A 24,064-nucleotide genomic window follows, 5' to 3' on the forward strand; every position below is an offset into this window, starting at 1 on the left:
ATAAGAATATCAGTCAATTGAAATAAATTCATTAGGCCCTAATCTATGGATTTCACATGACTGGGAATACAGATATGCATCTGTTGGTCACAGATACCTTAAAAAAAAAAAGGCAGGGGTGTGGATCAGAAAATCAATCAGTATCTGGTGTGACCACCATTTGCCTCATGTAGCGCGACACAGTTCCTTTTACATAGAGTTGATCAGGCTGTTGATTGTGGCCTCTGGAATGTTGTCCTACTCCTCTTCAATGGCTGTGTGAAGTTGCTGGATATTGGCGGAAACTGGAACAAGCTGTCATACATGCTGATTCAGACCATCCCCAACATGCTCATTGGGTGACATGTCTGGTGAGTATGCAGGCCATGGAAGAACGGACATTTTCAGCTTCCAGGAATTGTGTACAGATCCTTGCGACATGGGGCCGTGCTTTATTATGCTGAAACATGAGATGATGGCAGACGAATGGCACGACAATGGTCCTCAGGATCTCGTCACGGTATCTGTGCATTCAAATTGCCATCGATAAAATGTTCGTTGTCCGTAGCATATGCTTGCCCATACCAAAACCCCCACCGCCACCATGGGGCACTCTGTTCACAACGTTGACATCAGCAAACCGCTCGCCTACATGTCTGCCATCTGCCCGGTACAGTTGAAACTGGGATTAATCCGGGGAGAGCATACTTCTCCAGCTTGCCAGTAGCCATCGAAGGTGAGCATTTACCCACTGAAGTCGGTTACGACACGGAACTGCAGTCAGGTCAAGACCCTGGTGAGGACCACGAGCATGCAGATGAGCTTCCCTGAGACGGTGATTACACATGATGGTCTGCGGTTGTGAGGCCGGTTGGCTGTACTGCCAAATTCTCTAAAATGACATTTGAGGCGGCTTATGGTAGAGAAATTAACATTATCTGGCAGCATTTCTGGTGGACATTCCTGCAGTGAGCATGCCAATTGTGCGCTCCTTCAACTTGAGATATTTGTGGCATTGTGTTGTGTGTCAAAACTGCACATTTTAGCGTGGCCTTTTATTGTCCCCAGCACAAGGTGCACCTGTGTAATTATCATGCTGTTTAATCAGCTTCTTGATATGTGACACCTGTCAGGTGGTTGGATTATCTTGGCAAAGGAGAGCAAAGGAGAAATGCTCACTAACATGGATGTAAACATATTTTGTGCCCCAAATTTGAGAGAAATAAGCTTTTGTGCATTTGGAACATTTCTGGGATCTTTTATTTCAGCTCATGAAACATGGGACCAACACTTCACATGTTGCGTTTTATATTTTTGTTTAGTGTGTATATATATATTCAGGTTTATTGCCCTGGGCCCAGAGGAAGGAATGGGTCATAAAGAGTAAAGATATCAACATACACAAGCATCATTCATTCATAATATTCTTCATGTTATGCGAAACATACGTTTCGTAATCACACATGAAGAAAGAGGTGTTTGTTGTTTTGTTTTGGGAAAACCAAGATGGTGGCCGGTTGGTCGGGTCAGTCAGTCCTGTATCTCTGTACAGCTGCTAAGCTACAGGATGGGTTGTCTGTAGCGGCGACATATTAATGGCTACAACACTAGTACGGCACTGTTCTCTACTGAATGGCTGTCGTCTTCTGCACCACTACTCCTAGACATACAGGGATCACTACTACGAAAAAGGAAACCTGTTCAATGAATACCCAGATGTCTATCATGTCGTCATTTTTTTCCCTAAAGAATGCTCTACTGTATTGGGTGTGTACAATACTGTGAATTCCCCTCTTCCCTACTATACCGTGAGTAGTATTTACCGTATTGTCACACCAAAACATGAAGGGATGGTTGTTTATACCAAGTAGCATACGTTTGAACTGAGAGACTCTGCACAGACATGTATTTATTGGGAGAGGAAGTCTGTTAACCCTATGTAATCCCTTGTTCAAGTGTGTAATCAGCAGCATACAATGTGTGTGAGTGACACCATAGTGTGTAATGGGATTTCTGAGGGGATGCAGTGTTTTCAGTTTAACTTGGCATGGTGGACAATTCCAGATGTTTTCTCATACATTTTCTTACTTCCTTTCTGACTTTTCTATTCGTCCATCTCTCCATTCACTTACCCTCTTGAGCAGCATTTTTTTTCAGTCTCCATCTTTGTACTTTCTACCTTCTTCTTTTTTTAGCATCTTTAAGGTTTTTCATACTGGGGTTTTTCTGTCGGAAGTCTGAGTTTGTGTACGCACCTCGCTCATACAGAGGTTAGAACTGATGTTTCTTCCCTTTGTCAAATGTTGCACAGCAAACTGCTGCACAGTGCAAACTACTGTATGCATACAGAGGTCTTTAACGATCCTTTCTCTTGTTTAAATCTTGTTCACTCATGTAATATAGAAATCACAACCTTGTTTTATGTGACTCTTTTTTTTTTCTGTAAAGCCTTAGTCCTTTCTTTTTGATTTTATTTTTGTAGATTCGATCAAAAAAAAATGTAAGTTATTTTCTCTCCCCTGTTTTAGAAAAAGGTGAGATTGTTAGCTGCACAGAAGGAAAATGAACTCATGTTTCAGATTCATGTGTTTTGTGACATTAAAAAGAACTGTTTGAAAGTCCTGGAGCGGAACATGAGTCCTAACTCACCCACCCTGGCTGATGTGAAAAAGAAACTTACTCTTACTTGAACATGTATAGATCCTGACCAAATGCAGCTACCCCAAAGCATATTTATTCATACATTTTATATCCAATATTGAGTCTACAGAAATATCGGGCCTATTTCGCTCGAGCTCAATACCCGTATCGAAGTCGACCTCTTGGAGGAGAGACGTCCAGGTAGAGAGTGAGCGGCAGCCTTAGTAACTGGTGTGACCTGGAAAAACCTGCCCCCGAACCGAGTGAGACGGAGGACATTCATCTAGCGGCCTATACTCCTTTTATAGGAATCAAGTAAGCCAAGTATTAAACTTTGGGGCTTGGAAATATTCTATTCAATAGGAGAAATCCTAAGTGATCGGTCTCCAAGGGCCATGACATGATTGGTGCATCTCAATTGTATTTCCTTGACTCTGTGTCCTTTCTCCTTGCTTCCTTCTCAAAACGCATTGGAGGAGATGGCCCAAGGGGAGGAACCTCTGACTTTCTCCTCCAATGTGTTTTGAGAAGGAGAGAGGACACAAGGAAACAATTGAGATTCACCTGTAAATTGGTATAGGATATATGCAACCCTTTTATGGGGATTTGTGCACTGTTGGTAGGTTTCTGTTAAGCCTAATGCACTATCCAGTTGAGCAGTCAATGTATATCAGAGTAAAGTGTGTTTTATGTTGTGTTTGGTAATGTGTCAAGTCTTGTGTTATAACTGAGGTACGAGAAATTGCATTCCACACACTGCTACGCATGCTCAGGGCCACGTTCACTGGGGCAGTTAACAAGCCCTATCACTGGCCAAATATCCCAAATCCATTACATTTAAGAGGCTGGAAGTTGAATTAATTCAGAATTGTAGCCAGTATTTGGGTCGTAGACCTGATTCTGGAGCACAGCCTACATGGAATAGGCCTGCATCTTTTAGGTTTCATCTGTTAAATTTGTTAAATTCAGGGAGCATCCACGGGTCAGAGTTAGCTTTGTATGAAACAGACGGTTTAGGGAGGATAACGCATTTGTAGTAGATCTGTTCTGGGACAAACTGCTGTTCTGTGATCGTCCTTCGTAAAGACGTGAACGGGGCAGGATTACACCATGGCCCTGCCTTCGTCTACGAGAGAAAGTAGCGGTGAGAGTCTGGGAACAGAATGAACAGGGGGGAGTAGAGAGAGGGGAGCGGGTGGAGTAGAGAGTGGGAGGTGGAGGCGGAGCACCGTTGGACTTTGGAGAGGGGAGGGAGGCCATTGATTTTTAGGGTTGGAAAGCAAAGAGCAAGATCATTTTGAATGGAGGAAAGACGAATCCGGATCTTAGTTATCCAGAAAGACTGACTGGGTAACCGTTTCCATACGAGGAAACAGAAACCAATCGAGAAACTGTGGCTGAATATTCCAAAACGCGAGGGACCGTGTAACGCAGTTTAGCCCTTTGGAAAGGGGGGCGAGCAATTGTCCCAAACCCGGCGACGTGTTCTGTCGTTACAAGGGACCACAGAACAAGAAGAGCGCAAGAAATTTGAGCTCCTAAGAACTGCAAATTTGAATTTATATCAGTTGCCCGATAACGCCTATTCTTGGATTCTCTTTATGGATTGTATTCTGTGATTATTAACGGGATATAAAAGCATTGCGTCTCGGTGGAGCGTTGTTTCGCGCACCCCTCTCGGTGATGAATGACTGTATTCACACGCGCAGCGGGGCTTCCAGCAAAGAACAGATGCAGAAACCGAGAATGGATGCGGCTCATGGCTTTTGTATAGCCTGGATGATTTTCAGTTGAATAAATGATATTGTATTTGAAGAGGAATCAAGTTACAAACCTTTCCTTCCTGAATAGTGTATATGAAAAAGAAACTGAATTAGGATACGTCTCCGTCGCCTGATTTGAATCACTGTTTAGGGTTTTCTTTGTGTCGAGGTTTTTAGGCTACGATTCACGTTCACCAATTTGGGTATCACATTTTGAAAAGAAAGGTAAGCTTTCTGAACTGCTTGGAGTCTTATTTTAATTGTATTCTTTAATAGTAGTCCTTTCTCCGTGTCAGGTTTGTCATTCACAGCCTCTATTCAAAGCACTCTGGGACCGTTCATTTCCCTAGTCAGGTCCTTCGATTGCTGGCCGATTGTTTATCATTGATGAATAGGTGGCATTGATGGTTAGGATATTTGGTCAAGTTATTAGAAAATGTAATTAGAACATCATCCGTTGACAGTATCTGTAAACTATTCCGGCTTGATGATAGCCACTTACAGTTTAGTCCGATAAATTCAACTCCGATTTGAATCCATTGAGTTTGAGTTGCATGTCTCTAGGCAACAACATGAAGTATGTCACTTGTCACCCAAATTGCACTTTTACGCATGTGTGCCAAATATAGCACAGGAATAAAACTGGTTAATAGCAGTTTATGTTGATGAATGTGAGCATGCTGACGGTTTTTCATCCAGACTATAACCAAATCCCCTAAAAATCTGTTTTGGCAACCCACATATCCGTGCTGCTGCATGGGCGTGAGACGTTTAACGTTGTTTCAAGTCGGCTCGCAAAAACACACCTTCACCGACAAACGTTGATAATATTTTGCGAAAAAAAAAGGCTATTCTGACCCTTTTTTTAAACATACCTGCGCGTTTAAGTTGCATGCGTCTCATTGTTGGAATGAGACCGGTTCGTAATGAATAGGCCCCGTGAAGCCTGTGGCTCGATTAGTTGAGTTACACTGGGCTGAGGCGCCGCCACGCTCTAGCGCCTTGCTGCGCCTCCGAGGCTTTCATCGAGGCCTGTGGAAGGGAGGAGAGCCCCCGGCATTTAGACAGCACTGCCACCAGGGACTATAACTTTTCCAGCCTATTATGAAGTAGCAGGTGCCTTTTGAGGTTCCAGATGGAATACCCAGAACATTTGTGTGTTGCCTAAATTAGAGTCCTACTGTTAAATGGTTGCAGTGGACTGCAATGGAATTAAAGGAACACACATTTATTCTACCACACACACTAGTCCCACAAACTAGGGGTTTACAGTGCCATCCGAAGTATTCACGCCCCTTCACTTACTCTACATTTTGTTGTGATGCAGCCTGAATTCAACAATTGATTAAAAAAAAATTCTCTCACCCATCTAAACATAATGACTAAGTGAATTTTTGTTTGTTGAATTTATTGCAACTTAAATATCTAATTTACATAAGCATTCAAATCCCTGAGTCAATACATGTTAGAATCACATTTGGCAGCTTTTACAGCGTTGAGAATTTTTGGGTAAGTCTCTAAGAGCTTTCCGCACCTGGATTTTGCAACATTTGTACATTCTGAAAAAATTATTCAAGCTCTGTGTAATTGGTTGTTGATCATTGCCAAACAGCCATTTTCAAGACAATTTATGTCAAAACTATAAACAGGCCACTCGGGAACATTCAATGTCGTCTAGGTAAGCAACTCCAATGGATATTTGGCCATGTGTTTTAGGTTATTGTCCTGCTGAAAGGGGAATTTGTCTCCGAGAGTCTGTTGGAAAGCAGACTGAACCAGGTTTTCCGCTAGGATTTTGCTTGTGCTTAGGTCTGTTCCGTTTCTTTTTATCCTGAAAAAAACCTCCCTAGTTCTTGCAGATGACAAACCATACCCATAACATGATGCAGCCATCACCATGCTTGAAAATATGAAGAGTGGTACTCATTGATGTGTTGTTGGATTTGCCCAAACATAACACTTTGTAGTGAGGACAAAAAGTTAATTTCTTTGCCACATTTTTGGCAGTATTACTTTATTATTTTAAGTGCCTTGTTGCAAACAGGCTGCATGTTTTGGAATATGTTTTATTCTCTACAGCAGGGGTCTCCAACCCTGTTCCTGGAGAGCTACCCTTCTGTAGGTTTTCGCTCCAACCCCAGTTGTAACTAATCTGGTTCCAGTGGTGGAAAAAGTACCCAATGGTCATACTTGAGTAAAAGTAAAGATTCCTTAATAGAAAATGACTTAAATGTGGAAGTCACCCAGTAAAATAGTACTTGAGTAAAAGTATTTGGTTTTAAATATACTTAAGTATCAAAAGTAAATCTAATTGCTAAAATGTACTTAAGTATCAAAAGTACAAGTATAAATAATTTCAAATGTCTTATATTAAGCAAAGCAGAGGGCCACATTTTCAAGTTATTTATATATATATATATATATATGGGGGGGTTGTCTAGGGTTAACTGGTACAGAAGAAATGGAGAATAATAGGTAATGTAATATCCCCACTAAGCTACAACACACACTCATGACCACACCTCCACATATCAATCACAATAGTGCCCTGCTGCTTGGGAAACAATGCCAGCTACTGTAATTACTGTGTGAGAGAGGGAAGACAGATTTCAAAAAGGCTTATTTGCCTTTTGCAAATCTGAGTTGGATGAGTCATTGAATAAACCAAGCTGAAGGGAGTCAAACTACTTTTAGCAGTGATTCACATAGAAAATAAAGTCAAGAAAGAAGACGGTTTGGCTTTTGGGAGAGAGGATGGTGGGGGAGCGGTGCAGAGGCAAAAGACAGTAGTCCGAGCTGACAAAGTGGAAGACATCTTAACATGACTTCTTACCACATCTACGGTACAGAGGGTGAACTCCGATTGAACCCACACTGTAAACCCCAATGTGATGTCATTACTCAAGTTTTGAGGAAACCCGTTGCACTTCATATATCTGAGTACAGTTACTTAACATTTTTTTTAGTAATCATTACTTAAACTGATTTGTTAGTGATAGAGACATGGTTGTTGAATGTATTTTCAGTTCTGTGCCCGTCACAAAGTGAGTTCCTAGGGGAATGTTATCTTTATAATTAAACTCTTTATGACAATACATTACATATCTCGTACGGCCTTATTTTGAAGCCTAGCTTTACCCTAATACAGTGGCCTGAAACTCATGGTTTACAGGCCACATCAGCCCTGCAAGTAGGGTTGCATAATTCCTGTAATTTAACCAAAATTCCCAGATTTCCGGAAAACCTTTGAAAATGTACCCAAATTTTGCAACCTTATCTGCAAGTTGCAATATGTGGACTTGCGAAGTGATGTGTAATTCCTATTGGAATCCAGCCAGAGTTAGGATTTCCAACAATTTACATTTTTGTTCACCTGCAACCTGCATTCATAATGTCTGCCAGCGTTAGGAACAGTGTGAGGAGAATACCTAAGCCATTTAAACTGGAACGACCATTTTCAGTAAGTGGTGCTAAAACTCTAAATAAATGATTGGATTAGTTTAGAAACATTTACTTATCTTTGTGTAGCATACAATTAATCAATGAATCACCCAATGTACATGCAAAAACACGTATTATAAACAGTTCCAAAAAATCTACCTGCAGTAGAGCATGCTGGGGGTAAAAATGATTTGTTATAGTAACTTAAAAAAATAGAGTTGATGTGACTTCTCATTGAGTTTTGAGTCAGTACCACAAACATTTTAAGTAAGAATGACTTTTCATTGACTTTGAGTTCAACTTATTAGAAGTATTTGAGTTAAAAATGCCTTGGGTTTTCATCAGCGACGATGATCCTTGCCAATAGTTTTAACTTGGTCAGTGCTATACAGAATACTCGGGACGTCCCTAACCATAATCCTTACCTTAACCAATTTAAATGTCAACTTCAATGGCGTAGGGACGTCCCAAGGATTGCGGCTAGCACAGACTGTTTTAACTTGAGTTTAAAGGAGGATAGCTGACATTGCTATTAGCTTACTCTCTCTAACACGGTTAATAACCAAAAAGTAGTTAACTGCTTGACATCATTACCTCTCCTGTTTTTCTATATAGCTGTCCTGATGAATTTGGTGAGACCTTTACTTCCCGTGAGCTACTCAGGTTCTCTCAAAAGAGGCCTTATTCCCCAGTAAATGTTAAATGGCCATATATATTTTTTTTTACGTGGGATTCTGTCGATTTCTAGACTGTTCATTCTTAATCCGCTATTTCATTCATTGTTAAGGCACCTGGGCAAACGGTTGATATTTCAGAGTAGGTGTTTCTGCAAACGTCCTCATTTTGTTGTCATCGTTCTTTAAATGGTTTAGCCTTCTCTGCCTCTAAAAACCATGTGTAGAATTCTAGCTAATGTCATTGGCATTTGTATGAATAGAGTGTGTGTGTGTCTTAACCAGGAAGCTCCTGTCTTATTCTCACATGAAACCCATTGTGAGGGCCCAAAACGGGTTGAGGAGTGAATTGGAGCGAGTGAAGAGGGAGTGCGACAGAAATAGTTATTCATTCACTACACATTATCACATTAAGAATCAATGCCTCTCTCATAGGACATAGCAGTGCTAGTCCAGCTGAAATTGCATTAGGATCTTTGCAACATATTACCCGATGTAAACACATATTGGCAAAATCAGGATGGAGTAGTTCAGAACCAGAATATCTTTTTAGACCAAGTGGGAGAGAAGGTGGGGCGTTGGTCAGGCCACCATGGTAACACCCCCCCAATCCCCTCTCACCCATCGCCTCTTATTCATCCCCATAGTAATAGCCAAGCTCTGTTGCCCTGGAGACCACAGGGGATGGCAGGGAATGCAATGTGCGAGTGTATGTGTGTGCGTGCGTGCGTAGTGCGTGCGTGCGTGCACAATCGGGATTATGAAAAGGCAGTAAGTAGCAAGCTCCTGTCAACTTGGTGAAACACATTTTGTTGCTGTTAAATGGTGTGTATTTTCCATCTGAACTTACGTATGAGGAGTGAAATTAGGTTTGTACTCCAGGAGAGTATAATCGAGGTTAATAACCTCTGAAGTTATACCACAACTTCATTGTGAGGCTACTTCAGCTGCTATTACCCATCTCCCAATTATGGAAAATCCTTCCTTTTTAATGTGTTTGTGTCTTGTGAGAGCAACCTAAAATGGACTGTGAAATAATCCTCATTTATCAAATGACAGCAAACTGAGTTCCTTCATATCCCAGACAGAGTGACTAGGCAATGCAAGCAAATAAAAATTGAGTTTTTTCCAACATTGCTGTTTTGAGTCCTATTTAGAGAGTCATATATATAAAAGCTATCCTTTTGAGCGCTTGTTTTTTCCACAACCTGCCCTTTAGTCCTGTTGTGACCGCTTGTCTGTCTAATAGGACTAATTACATGGTAATAGTTTGACGGACATGTTAATAACACATTAAGATTAACATCTCCTCATTCGCCCACCACCTCTCTCCCTCCCCCTCTCCCCCCTCCGTCAGGTCTGTCCCCCCCCCCTCTCCTCCAGCCTCCAAGATAGATTCCTTCAGGAGTAAGGTTGAGCTCCTCCGCCTGCCACTGGCCCTCTCATCCAAGTCCATCAGCCACCGCAAGAGTCAGCTGGGCGGAGCCGGGCAGCACGGCACGGGGGGAGGAGGGGCCCACAGGGGCAAACCCCGCCCACCGGCCTCTGACATGGACAACGAGTCGCAGTACTCGGGCTACTCCTACAAGTCCTCGCACTCCCGCAACTCTAGGAAGCACAGGTGGGTAACACGTGTACGACATAGATACTTATACTGTACATTTACTCACACTCACTCTTGTTACTACACTCTCGCTTGTGTAAACATGCATATCCTACGTCAGAGAAGCTGTGTATAACTTTGTTGATCTGGTTTGGTTAACCTCGCCCAAAAATAGAAACCATGACAATTACGGTTAACCCTTTTGTTTATGTCTCTGTGTGTGATGTTCAGGGATAGGCGGGACAGGCACCGCTCCAAGAGCAGAGACGGCAGTAGTCGTGGAGACAAGTCAGTCACCATCCATGCCCCTGGAGAGCCTCTGCTGGACACCGAGTCCACCCGCGGAGACGATCGGGTCAGAGTTCACTTCTTTCCTACAGTACATCTCCCCTCACTTCCACACCTTGATCTTTGACTGGGGGGGTCAATACTTGGCTTTAGTTTCTCTCTGTCTAATCTGTCTCTTATCACTCATCCTTTTTGTCCTCTCCCATTTGTTCAGGTAATATTGCCTCTTCCCTGTCACACCTCCCACCATATGCTCAAAGAAATCTCTCCCTCCCTCTCCCTACTCCAGGATGATAACTGGGGTGAGACGACCACCGTGCAGACTGGCACGTCAGAACACAGCGTCTCTAACGAGGACCTGACGCGCGTCTCCAAAGAGCTCGAGGAGTCCTCCCCACTGGAATGCCGGCGTTTCTTGGGCCCAGGATTGGGCGCCATCCTTGGCCTCTTCGCCCTGGTCACCCCCCTGGCTTTCCTGGCTCTGCCGCAGCTGCTGTGGCGCGAGGCCCTGGAGCCCTGCGGCACGCCCTGCGAGGGTCTCTACGTCTCCCTGGCCTTTAAGCTCCTGGTCCTCCTCATCTCCACCTGGGCTCTGTTCCTGCGCCCGCCGCGCGCTACCCTGCCCCGCTTCTACGTCTTCCGCTGCCTGCTGCTGGCGCTCGTCTTCCTGTTCGTGGCGTCCTACTGGCTGTTCTATGGCGTGCGCGTGCTGGAGCCCCGGGAGAGGGACTACAGGGGTATCGTGGGGTATGCGGCGTCGCTGGTGGACGCGCTGCTTTTCATCCAGTACCTGGCCTTAGTGCTGCTGGAGGTCAGACATCTGCAGCCTGCCTTCTGCCTCAAGGTGGTGCGCACCACTGACGGGGAAAGTCGCTTCTACAACGTAGGACATCTCAGGTGGGTCTTGGAGACGTGTGGTTGTGTTTTCGAGGTGTTTTATGTTTGTAGTTTACATGCTGTTTTTAATAGAGATTGGGGAGTGGGTTTCTATTGTGTGGGGTTCTGTGTAAAAGTTGTTATGGTGTTTGTTTGCATTTTTAGTAACCTAGTACTCTGGTTTCAGAGACTGTTATTATAACATTGTGGTTGGCCTGCGAATCTGTCAGTCGGAGATTAACCGAAACCTGCATTACCTCGTCAGTCAGTTTGTTTGGGCTATTTGCATACAAATCTCTTAATTTCTTTGTTTGAATCCCCATTAGCTTTTGCAGAGGCAGCAGCTACTCTTCCTGGGATCCACACAAGACACAAAACATGACAAGTAACACAACACTGATAGACAAGGACACTAACCCAAATGTAAAATACAAAGATATACAGCAAAACATATAATAATAATAATAATAATAATAATAATAATAATAATACACACACACACACACACACTGTTTTTATTTTTTGTATGTGCCCCCTGAAAATGTTTTGGATGCACCAGGCTATTTGGCAAGCAGTCATGTGTATGATCAAATGGGTGCGGTTGTGTCTGCTCCACTAGTCATCTGGTTCCCACCTTAGTGTGTTTGAAGCAGTGAGGCCTGGGGTGCAACTATACCCCACCCAGCTGATCATCTAAAATAGCTGCAGGACTACCTCGGTCCTGTAGGGTGTGCTAGAGGTGCAATTTTGAAGGTAAAGCACTTGTCTGATGTTTGGCAAAAAAAAATGTTTAAATACTGTATGTTGTATTGTCACATACATCGGATAGGTGCAGTCAAATGTTTTGTTTTTGACTGCACCTATATTAGTACAGTGCCCCTGGAGCAAATTAGGGTTAAGTGCCTTGCTCAAGGGCACATCGGCAGATTTAAGATGTTGCCAAAGGGATAATGATGACGCTGCTACTGATGATGATTTAGGACATATTCCATAGTAATGACATAGATTTAATAAGGGTTCGTCCCTTCCTTGTTGTTCTCCAGTATTCAGAGGGCAGCAGTGTGGGTGCTGGACCAGTACTACAGTGATTTCCCAGTCTACAACCCTGCCCTCCTCAACCTGCCCAAGTCCATCCTCTCTAAGAAGAGTTCTGGCTTCAAAGTCTACACTCTGGGTGAAGGTAAGTCTCGAACGCTATCCCCTCCGTCTCTCATCATCTCGCCCCTCTTTTCCCTCAGTTATTTTTCTCAACTCTTCCACCTCTGTCTTCTATGTGTTCTCTCAACCCATAGCGATACTTTTTTTTTTTTTTTGCAAAGAAATTGTGACATTACATGTTTGTTGATCATTTTTCTTTATTGTGATTTTTCTTCCAGAGAACAACACTAATAACTCTACGGGTCAGTCCAGAGCGATGATCGCTGCAGCCGCCCGCAGGAGAGACAACTCCCACAACGAGTATTACTACGAGGAGGCAGAGATGGACCGCAGGGTCCGCAAGCGCAAGGCCAGGTGAGGAGTGGAGACACACTGGGCTGGGTAGATTGTCAAAGAAAGAACATTTCAGTCCATTTGTTGTAGAAAAACTGCTTTTATGAAAAGTGATATTTTTTTTCATTTGGTGAATTAAACAGTTCAAAACTAATCAAGGGAACATCACAGATTTTTCAAACCCCAGGTATAGAAAGACTGCCATTATAAAAACAAAGTAGATTGTTATTTATTTATTTAATTCTTTTTTTATTTTTCCTTTTCTTTCTTTTTTTTTACATTACAAAAACAAACATATACGAACACCAACTTACAGACACATCCAAACAATGACTACATCTCATCCGCCCAGAACTGCCTGCTCATATCCCCATCCCTATTTCCTGCATTATTGTTTGCCACTTGGCCTTAAATGGTACCAATTTGTTTTTCTCCGTTGCCCATGCTATTTCAATAACGCTGACATTTAGATCCTCTCGGTTTAGCGCTTGCAATACAAATGCTAGCCTGAAACAACACCTGCGTACTCATTAACGCGTGCCCTTTCCTCCTCCCAGGCTGGTGGTGGCGGTAGAGGAAGCCTTCACCCACATCAAGCGTCTCCAGGACGACGAGCCAGCCGCGTCGTCCCCCAAACACCCCCGTGAGGTGATGGACCCCCGGGAGGCGGCTCAGGCCATCTTTGCCCCCATGGCCCGGGCCATGCAGAAGTACCTGAGGACCACGCGCCAGCAGCCCTATCACAGCATGGAGAGCATTATCAACCACCTGCAGTTCTGTATCACGCACAACATGACACCCAAGGTGAGCCACTATGCCCTCACAACATGATCACTATGCCCTCACAACGTGACCCCTACACCCTCACAACATGACCCCTACACCCTCACAACATGACCCCTACGCCCTCACAACATGACCCCTATGCCCTCACAACATGACCCCATACACACTCACAACATGACCCCTACACCCTCACATGACCCCTAAGATGCCCATCAGACAGTAAGATGTGATTCATACACTCTTGATGTGACACCTATACCCTTTCCATATGACCACTACGCCCTTAAATAGGACCCGTATACCCCAAATAACAGCCCATATAGGACACTATTCTTGACCGTAAAGGGATTGAAATAAGCATGATTCCCCTGATTAATAATATCTAGACTACTTTACATTCCACTGAGAGAAAGTGCTCACCACAAACACTAACTCCTAGCTGTTGCCCCACTAACGTCCCACCCTGGCTGGCTGTCTATCTGCTTCTCTGTGTGTTTCTCTCAGGCCTTCCTGGAGCGCTACCTTTCACCAGGCCCCACGCTGCAGTACCAGCGGGAGAACGGTATGGGTCGCCAGTGGACCCTAGTGAGCGAGGAGCCGGTGACATCAGCCCTGAGTCAGGGTCTGGTCTTCTCCCTGCGACGTCTCGACTTCTCCCTGGTTGTCACGGTGACGCCCCTCCCCTTCCTCCACCTGGGGGAGGAGTTTATCGACCCCAAGAGCCACAAGTTTGTCATGAGGCTGCAGTCGGAGACCTCTGTGTAGAGGGAGAGGAAGTAGGTGATAAAGAGGGGGGAAGAGGAGATGCAAGAGAGAAAGAGAGAACCTATGCTTCAGCTTTCCTCAAAGCCCATCTCTCTCAGTGTTGACCTCTGTGTGAAAAAGGGAGAGAAGACGGCTATTTGTCTTTTTTTTCACACAAAGCAGTGGAAATGTGGCGTCTGCTACCAAGGGCTGGAGGAGAGACCTCTGTGGCTGTTCTGTTTTATTAACTGTGTGTGAATGTATTTGTGTGTGTTACTGTGTTAGTCATTGGGACCTGTATGTTTCTCATTCCTTGACAATAACTGGACCGCATTATTTGAAGTTGACATTACTACATTACTAACCAATGAACTGATTAAAGATAAATGTGAATAGGAAGACTTGATCAAAAAAAAGAACTAGAAAAGTTATGTGCTTGCAAAAGTTGCAAATTAGCTACGACGTCAACCAATCAGGTGATTGGAATCACTGAATCAACAAATAAATTGACTGCTTCCTGACAGTGGAACCATTTTCATTGGACAAAATCTGATTCCTGGTCCAAAGGAAGTGGGTTGTTGTAGGGACAGCTGATGAATGTTTAGTTGAAACACTGACCAGCTGATTTTCATAAGAAATAAAATGTTTGGGAGATTTTTTGTGATGTTAATTAATGGATGTTATGTTGGGGACTTTTAATGTGTATTCCAGTGTTGGTTTTATAATGAAGAAGAAGGAACAGATACAAAAAACAGACTGAACCTATTGTCATGATATGTGAGGTTATTTTTGTTTTTCATGCCAAATAAAAGTCCATATCAGATATAGGGCTGAATCCCAATAATATCTAATTTCTCCTGAAGTGTGCACTCATTTACTACTTCCCAACAAAACCATTGCCTTGGTGGAGGCCAGGGCTAGTGGGAGTTTCCCCCATATTTCTTATACCAGTCATCAAGTCAGTGAACACATTTTTTGGAAGAAAGAGAGACAATTGGAACACAGCCATAGTCATGTGTACAACATGACCGCTGTACTGTTCTGAACATTAGACCATGCCTAAACACACAAATCAACACATTTGTTTTTATTAACCTGTGCTTGAGTGTGCGGTTTAAGATGTGATTTGTTAGATTCAAGGCTCTGAGGTGAACATCAGTAACAGTCCTTATGGGTCCAGCACAAACAACGGTTATTGTGCTCTTTGGCAGCTTAGAGCTGCTGTAGTCTGTCTCCTATGTTGTATATAAATGGTTTTATCTTTTTATATGTGTACCATATGTTTGAGACAATGGCAGCTGTTTATTATTTTCTTTTCTACATAAGAACTGCATTTTATTTTATTTTTTAGCATCACTTCATGTTGTAAATACATTTGTAGATTGCAGTTAATGATGTGAATGTTTTTCATATTTCATAATTCTAGGACTAAATTGTTACGGCCTTTTAAATAAATGATCTCTCGTGATATGATGCTCTCTCGTGATATGATGCTATGTGTCCCACCCCACCCCTGTCTCTCTGTCTCTGTCTCATATTTTCATTTATAGTAACATTGGAATGACAATTTATACTGTAGATTAATAGGTTTGTCAGAGAATTCATGCTGAATGTACAATTCTGTCAAAGGAATAGTGTGCAATAACCTTTTATACTTGTGACTTTGACAAACTGTTTTTTGACACGTACGTTAAAGCGGAAGTCTAACCACAAACAACAGAGGGTTTGGCCTATGCTTCAAACTTGTCACTAGAAAGGGGAACAGTATCCATTTTGAAGTTCCCATTTCAATATGGCATGTGTAGTTCTCGCTCTTCTTACAATCATACCAGGTAAGCTGCTTACCTTTACATTTTGCTTGATTGCGGTGAGGGTCTCTCTAAAAGTCTGTCATTGTTAATACTTTGAAGTAATGAGTGACGAGAGAGGCAGGGTTGAGGTCAATTCTATTTCAATCAAGTAAGTCAATTGAAATTACATTACAAGAATTTAAAGGAAGTCCTCTTTAAACATGTACAGCTGAAGTCGGAAGTTTATATACACTTGGAGTCATTAAAACTCGTTTTTCAACTTCTCCACAAATTTCTTGTTATCAAACTATAGTGTTGGCAAGTCGGTTAGGACATCTACTTTGTGCATGACACATTTTTCCAACAATTGTTTACAGACAGATTATTTCACTTATAATTCACTGTATCACAATTTCAGTGGGTCAGAAGTTTACTTACACTAAGTTGACTGTGCCTTTAAACAGCTTGGAAAATTCCAGAAAATGATGTCATGGCTTTAGAAGCTTCTGATAGACTAATTGACATCATTTGAGTCAGTGCCTCTTTGCTTGACATCATGGGAAAATCTAAAGAAATCAGCCAAGACCTCAGAAAACAATGGTAGACCACAATTGTAGACCTCATCCTTGGCAGCAATTTCCAAAGGCCTTAAGGTACCACGTTCATCTATACAAACAATAGTACTCAAGTATAAACGCCATGTGACCACGCTTCCGTCATAACGCTCAGGAAGGAGACGTGTTCTGTCTCCTAGAGATGAATGCACTTTGGTGCAAAAAGTGCAAATCAATCCCAGAACAACAGCAAAGGACCTTGTGAAGATGCTGGAGGAAACGGGTACAAAAGTATCTATATCCACAGTAAAACGAGTCCTATATCGACATAACCTGAAAGGCCCGCTCAGCAAGGAAGAAGCCACTGCTCCAAAACCGCCATAAAAAAGCCAGATGACGGTTTGCAACTGCACATTGGGACAAAGATCATACTTTTTTGACAAAATGTCCTCTGGTCTGATGAAACAAAAGTAGAACTGTTTGACCATAATGACCATCATTATGTTTGGAGGGAAAAGGGGGAGGCTTGCATGCCGAAGAACACCATCCCAACCGTGAAGCACGGGGGTGGCAGCATCATGTTGTGGGGGTGCTTTGCTGCAGGAGGGACTGGTGCATTTCACAAAATAGATGGCATCATGAGGAAGTAAAATTATGTGGATATATTGAAGCAACATCTCAAGACATCAGTCAGGAAGTTAAAGCTTGGTCGCAAATGGGTCTTCCAAATGGACAATGACCCCAAGCATACTTCCAAAGTTGTGGCAAAATGGCCTAAGGACAACAAAGTCAAAGTATTGGAGTGGCCATCACAAAGCCCTGACCTCAATCCTATTGAACATTTGTGGGCAGAACTGAAAAAGCGTGTGCGAGGAAGGAGGCCTACAAACCTGACTCAGTTACACCAGCTCTGTCAGGAGGAATGGGCCAAAATTCACCCAACTTATTGTGGGAATCTTGTGGAAGGCTACCTGAAACGTTTGACCCAAGTTAAACAATATAAAGGCAATGCTACCAAATACTAATTGAGTGTATGTAAACTTCTGATCCACTGGGAATGTGATGAAAGAAATAAAAGCTGAAATAAATCATTCTCTCTACTATTATTCTGACATTTCACATTCTTAAAATAAAGTGGTGATCCTAACTGACCTAAGACAGGGAATTCTTACTAGGATTAAATGTCAGAAATTGTGAAAAACTGAGTTTAAATGTATTTGGCTAAGGTGTATGTAAACTTCTAACTTCAGCTGTATGTACATTTTCCATTCTTGAATTAAATCATCTGAATTAAAATGGGACTGACCCTAAACCCTGATAAAGGCACTTGCTATGATGTCACCTTTATCGATTTGCTTTTTGAACTCTAATGGTGTACCGAAGATCAAGGTATACGTAACCTTTCATCAGTCCATATCACATCTAGTATGAAGTAGTTTAGGCTAATTTGACCACTTTTGATACAATTGGTTTAAGGTTAAGATGTCAAACCTCCATTGATACGTATTTCCTACGTCTTGACCCATGACCGAAACAGAAAACAGAAACAGAAAGCAAATTCTAAATTGTCCTAAATTATATACTATCTCATTAAAATGGCAGTTATCACAAAACCAGTTATTTATTTCAACTGAATAATAATTTATGTTTATACTCTCAGAAAATTGAAGCAATTGATGATGATAATGATGATGATGATCTCTGTTATTACCATAAGGATACATATTTGAATTATGTTCTATCTAATTCTGTGTATATTACTATACATGATACCACCACCATCAGGACAATCATTCCATTATGTTTCAGTGGTGATGGGAGATACCGCTGGTTACCTGGGAGATTCTGTCACCTTGTCTTCTGGGGCTAACTTATCCTGGATCTTGAGCAAGATAGAGTGGTCTATATTCAGCAACAACACCTGGATTGCAACGTACAGGAAAGAACCATACACTCTCAAAACAGACCGTTTCTGGCAGTTTCAGGGTCGTCTAAGACTCAACATCTCGTCCGGGGACTTAGAGATAAGAGATGTGAGGATAGGGGATGCACTGGTTTACTCTGTTCTCCTTAAAGACATTAAGGGAGAGCAGCAGAGCCAAAAACTCAGGCTCACTGTGACAGGTAAGGCTCTCAAATCACAACAATGTACACGTATTAAAGGTGCACTCTGTAGGATTTCGATAAGATTTGCCTGTAGTGCAAGTGAGCCCAGAACCCAAGGGTCCCAAAATGGCAATTGAATGCAAGCTTCACCCCCCAAAAATGTATTGATAAACATTTCTAGCCTGTCTATCTATGGGTAACAGGGTGTACGTGTTATGCTCGGCCCACTCAGTTTTCCACCACAAAACACCAGAAAAAGGCCAAAAAGAGTAGAACCAGCTCGCCTGCTTTTACATTATGATTTCAATATTAGATGTTCAATGTTTTTTTTGAAAAAATATGAATAGTTTCACAATATTAAAACGAGAGTTCAGTTCACGTAACAGGGTTGACCTTAACATGAGGGACAGACGCTTCATGTGATAAGATGAATCACTAATCATATGAAATAAATAATAATCTTCCGAAATTAATTTGTTAAAGCCACAAAATAACTAGGGCTTTACAATGACGGTGAACACTTTTGGGGTTGAGGTTAATTATGTTGAAATCTATCTAGAAGTCACAGAGGGTGCACAGAGGGACATGTCAAAATGCTGAATTTTGGCACTTTCTCACAGATTTATTGCATTTTCTATGAGGTCCTATTCCTAACAGGCTTTTAAAACGGAATATTTGTGCACAATTTCTAATTAAAATATCAAAGGGATGCAAAAGGTACTAATTTGGTGGAACAACTCTACTGTATTCATATTGTATTCCCAGTTTTGTTTCTGGAAAATGTGTTTTCTATTCACGAGAGCTTCCTTTATTTCTGTTCAAATGTCCAGAGCATCTCAGCAAGCCCAGCGTCCGTAAGGTCTTCAGCATGTTGAAGGACAGCCATTGTGTGATGGCTCTTCAGTGCTCCTCTTCAGTGAAGGACACCCACCTCTCCTGGGAACCAGAGGCTGCGTTTGAGGATGCCTTCTGGAGGGGGAATTCCAACACCAACGTCTCTGTCGTCTGGACGTCTTACAGCCCCAACAGAAATGCCACCTTCAATTGTACTTCCAGCAATGGGCTCTCTAAAGCCTTCCGGGTTGTGACGGAGAGATGCCAAGGTAGGGTATGGTATGGGCAGGGAGTTCTTACACTGGTCAAGCTTGCTGTTGTGAACAGTGTTTGGCTTACAGTGAGGTCCCAAAGTATTTGGACAATGGCACATTTTTGGTTGTTTTGGCTCTGTACTCTAGCACTTTAGATTTTTTTATTTATTTTTAATTTCACCTTTATTTAACCAGGTAGGCAAGTTGAGAACAAGTTCTCATTTACAACTGCGACCTGGCCAAGATAAAGCATAGCAGTTCGACACATAACAACACAGAGTTACACATGGAGTAAAACAAACATACAGTCAATAATACAGTAGAAAAACAAGTCTATATACAATGTGAGCAAATGAGGTGAGATAAGGGAGGTAAAGGCAATGAATAGGCCATGGTGGCAAAGTAAATACAATATAGCAATTAAAACAATGGAATGGTAGATTTGACAGTAGATGAGTGTGCAAAGTAGAAATACTGGGGTGCAAATGAGCAAAATAAATAAATAAATACAGTAGGGGAAGGGGTAGTTGTTTGGGCTATTTATAGATGGGCTATGTACAGGTGCAGTGATCTGTGAGCTGCTCTGACAGCTGGTGCTTAAAGATTTGAGTTTAAAGTGCAGACTATCAGCTTTAATTTGAGGTGTACTGTTTAGGAATTGCAACACTTTTTGTACATAGTCCCCCCATTTCAGGGAACTCAAGGTATTTGAACAAATTTACATATGTGTATTAAAGTAGTCGAAAGTTTAGTATTTGGTCTCTTATTCCTAGCACGCAATGACTTCATCAAGCTTGTGACTCTACAAACTTGTAGTTTGTTTCAGATTATTTTGTGCCCAATAGAAATGAATGGTAAATAATGTATTGTATCATTTTGGAGACTTTTATTGTAAAAAAAAGTAGTGGGTGTGTCATAGGGTAAAGACCAAGACGCAGCGGGAAAATATATACTCATCTTCTTTTTATTTGGTGAAGAAGGAAAACACAATAAACATATATAAAACACAAACGAACTGGACAGTCTTGTCAGGCAAACAGCTAAACAAGAACAATCTCTCACAAACTAACAGGTGAAAACAGGCGACCTAAGTGTGACTCTCAATCAGCAACAACGATGTACAGCTGTTCCTGATTGAGAGCCACACCAGGCCAACACAGAAATACAACACTAGACCAGCCCCAAAGAAATACAATACAAGAACATACCCAACAACCCGGAACACCTAAATCAAACACCCCATCTTACATAAATACATATCTAATAAACCCCGAACCACTTAAATCAAATACCCTTTCTACATAGATACACCACTAAACCCAGAAACAGTCTACACAAAATAACCTTCTATATAAACACATAACCAAAAACATGTACAACAAATACCCTCTGCCACGTCCTGACCAAACTACAATAACAAATAGGCCCTTTACTGGTCAGGACGTGACAGGGTATGGTCAATGGCACAGTTTTAGAGGCTCTCCTCATGGCCGCATATACAAAAGCTTTCCATTTTATAGCTAATTTCCTGTAATTATACACATTTTGCCATGGCTTACGCCTTGTTCTAATGCTATCTGAGTGACTTAAACATTATAACAAAATCAATGGGTGCCCCATGCCATGACATTTTTGGAATTTCAGATTTCAGAATTTTTTTATTTTGGTGATTGTTAGTTCTCAAAGATTATTATTGAAAAATATTTTGCCCCATTATCTTTTCTACATACTTTATATCCGATTTGAGTCGTTTAAGTTTACTCTGAAAAAGCTTGATGTAGTCATTGCATGCTAGGAATATGGGACCAAACATTAATCTTTTGACAACTTTACAACAACAAAATTGTCACTTTCCAAATATTTTTGGACCTGACTGTATTTCTGTTCTCTTCCTGTCTCCTCAGAGCCCGATGTGGTGGGAGAGACCCGCTTCCCTGGAATTGTTTTTGTAATGTTGTTCTTAGGAATTGTGTTCGGATGTGTTTTAACATATACTTGTTTTAGAATTGAGTTAAAAATGTTCCCCATATCAACTTTGTAAACTTTGTTTTCATGTGCATGATGCCTTGCTTAAAATTGATGTTAAAAAAAATCCGCTGCAGCTGATTTGTTTGATCCTTTCTTGCTGCAGCTTTCTGCTCCCCTGATTGCGGAGTAATTGACACAGGTTTGTTAACTGCCAATTATCTTGGGTGCTATCCCCAGGGTTTGGAAGGCAGTCCATGTTCTCCCTCTCCACAAAGGTGGTGACCCCTCCGACCTAAACAATGATCACCCTAACTCGAAATGGTCTTGCCTAGCAAAAATGATAGAATCATTAATCAACTGTCAGCTAAGATCCTTCCAAGCTACTAGATGCATTCCAAGCTACGAGATGCAAGTGTTCACCAGTCTGGCCGGGTCATAGCACCATCTCAGCTGCAAACTTGGTATTGAAGGAATACTTCGGGATTTTGGCAATGAGGCACTTTATCTACTCCCCCAGAGTCGATTTTAGGCCATGTACTTTTTACTGTCTGTATAAACAATGTTGGTTTATTAGCTTTTTTTAACATACACCTGTATGCAGATGACACTGTTGTGTAGTATGCTATTGCCCCAACGGTTGACCAGGCTCTTTTGGAGCTTAATTTTGTCCTTCATTGCTTTGCAGAAAGCCTTTGCAAACATCATTTCTGAATTTAAAAGTAATCCAATAAGTAATCTTTTTTTTTTTTAAGTATCTGTAATCTGATTACAGTATTTTTGGTGGAAACGAAATGGTTTCAGTTACCATTTTTTTTGTAATCAGATTACAGGTTACTCCCCAACCCTGGTTTGTAATCAGATTACAGGTTACTCCCCAACCCTGGTATCATAATCACGCGTAATTACGGGCGATAGATTCAATATGCGTCACTGCATTCTGTATCAGAAAGTAGGCTGGCCCTCTTTGATGTTTTGTAGATCGATGCATTGCACTCTGTCACGTCCTGGCCAGTATAAGGGTTAATTGTTATTGTAGTTTGGTCAGGACGTGGCAGAGGGTATTTGTTTTATGTGGTTCAGGGTGGTGGTTTTGTAGTAAGGGCATTTGATTTAGTATTCCGGGGTTTTTTGGGCACTGTTTGAGATTCATGTATTCTATGTTTAGTCTAGGTAGTCTGTTTCTATGTTGAGTTAATTGGGGTGGACTTCCAATTGAAGGCAGCTGTGTGGTGTTCAATTGAAGGCAGCTGTGTGGTCTCGAGGATGGCTAACTTTGGAGATCCCTTCGATCTCCAATGAGTTAGGTAAATCTGATTTTAGTTATCTTGAATTTTACTTGTGGAAAGATCTTCAAGGCTCTCTAAAGTTGGATGAATTGGGGCCTCTAGGGCAATTCAAAAGGCTGATTGAGGACCTTTTTACTGAAGAATGTATTTGTTTTCTATGACTGTGTTTATTTTTGTATTTTGATGTGTGCACTATGTATATTGATGTGCTTATGAACTGTATATTAATGTGTATACAGGGTTCATCTTTAAAATAGACCTTGGTCTTAGCATGACTCCCTGTTCAAATAAAGCTTAATTATTATTTATATTTTTTGGTAATCAACAATTAAAGTATTAGGATTGCTGCCATTCCAATATAGTCTTGCTTACACCAGCCTCTCTACTAAATATATTTATAACTAACCCAAGATAGTTAATCTGTGCATTTTACAGTGGGAGCAAATTAAGCATAGTGGGCAGAAAAAGCAAGAAAGTGAGCAAAGCACGAGCTTGCAAGATCTTACTGGCTCGTTGTCGCATGTACAGTGCATTCAGGAAATATTCAGACCCCTTAGCATTTTCCACATTTTGTTACATTACAGCCTTATTCTATAATCCTCATCAATCTAAAGACAGTACCCCATAATGACAAAGAAAAAATAGGTTTGTGGAAATTTTGACGAATGTATTCAAAATATCACATGAAGGATTCAGACTTTGTTGAAGCACATTTGGCCACAATTACAGCCTTGAATCTTCTTGCGTATTTTATTTTTACCTTCATTTAACAAGGCCAGTCAGTTAAGAGCAAATTCTTATTTTCGATGACAATCTAGAAACAGTGGATTAACTGCCTTGTTCAGGGGCAGAATGACAGATTTGTACCTTGTTAGCTTGGGAATTTGATCTTACAACCTTTCGGTTATTACTCCAAGGATCTAACCACTAGTCTACGCTGCCGCCCCGCATGATGGTACAAGCTTGGCACACCTGTATTTGGGGAGT

General features: G+C 41.7%; 2 protein-coding genes across 2 annotated transcripts; both read left to right on the forward strand.

Moving 5' to 3' along the window:
* Positions 1–3,829: 3,829 nt before the first annotated feature.
* Positions 3,830–15,758, forward strand: LOC115198460 (vang-like protein 2). The gene is made up of 8 exons (XM_029760418.1): positions 3,830–4,607; positions 9,855–10,118; positions 10,332–10,455; positions 10,678–11,285; positions 12,308–12,444; positions 12,641–12,776; positions 13,313–13,559; positions 14,046–15,758. The coding sequence occupies exons 2-8, from the start codon at positions 10,048–10,050 to the stop codon at positions 14,304–14,306; spliced, it is 1,584 nt and encodes a 527-aa protein (XP_029616278.1). The 5' UTR covers positions 3,830–4,607; positions 9,855–10,047; the 3' UTR covers positions 14,307–15,758.
* A 279-nt stretch (positions 15,759–16,037) lies between these two features.
* On the forward strand, positions 16,038–21,924 carry LOC115198461 (uncharacterized). Its single transcript, XM_029760419.1, has 4 exons — positions 16,038–16,117; positions 18,439–18,753; positions 19,566–19,838; positions 21,728–21,924. The coding sequence occupies exons 1-4, from the start codon at positions 16,078–16,080 to the stop codon at positions 21,862–21,864; spliced, it is 765 nt and encodes a 254-aa protein (XP_029616279.1). The 5' UTR covers positions 16,038–16,077; the 3' UTR covers positions 21,865–21,924.
* The last annotated feature ends 2,140 nt before the right edge of the window (positions 21,925–24,064 follow it).

This window comes from Salmo trutta, chromosome 8 (assembly GCF_901001165.1).
Source record: "Salmo trutta chromosome 8, fSalTru1.1, whole genome shotgun sequence".
Lineage (NCBI taxonomy): Eukaryota > Metazoa > Chordata > Actinopteri > Salmoniformes > Salmonidae > Salmo > Salmo trutta.

What these genes read in the sequence shown, in the direction of transcription:
- LOC115198460 (XM_029760418.1), top strand. Translation starts at nt 10,048, where the DNA reads ATGGACAACGAGTCGCAGTACTCGGGCTACTCCTACAAGTCCTCGCAC. An exon ending in CGCAACTCTAGGAAGCACAG is followed by an intron (nt 10,119 to 10,331) that starts GTGGGTAACACG and finishes TGTGATGTTCAG; the next exon opens with GGATAGGCGGGACAGGCACC. An exon ending in TACAACGTAGGACATCTCAG is followed by an intron (nt 11,286 to 12,307) that starts GTGGGTCTTGGA and finishes GTTGTTCTCCAG; the next exon opens with TATTCAGAGGGCAGCAGTGT.
- LOC115198461 (XM_029760419.1), top strand. Translation starts at nt 16,078, where the DNA reads ATGGCATGTGTAGTTCTCGCTCTTCTTACAATCATACCAG. An exon ending in TCTTCTTACAATCATACCAG is followed by an intron (nt 16,118 to 18,438) that starts GTAAGCTGCTTA and finishes ATTATGTTTCAG; the next exon opens with TGGTGATGGGAGATACCGCT. An exon ending in TGTGACGGAGAGATGCCAAG is followed by an intron (nt 19,839 to 21,727) that starts GTAGGGTATGGT and finishes CTGTCTCCTCAG; the next exon opens with AGCCCGATGTGGTGGGAGAG.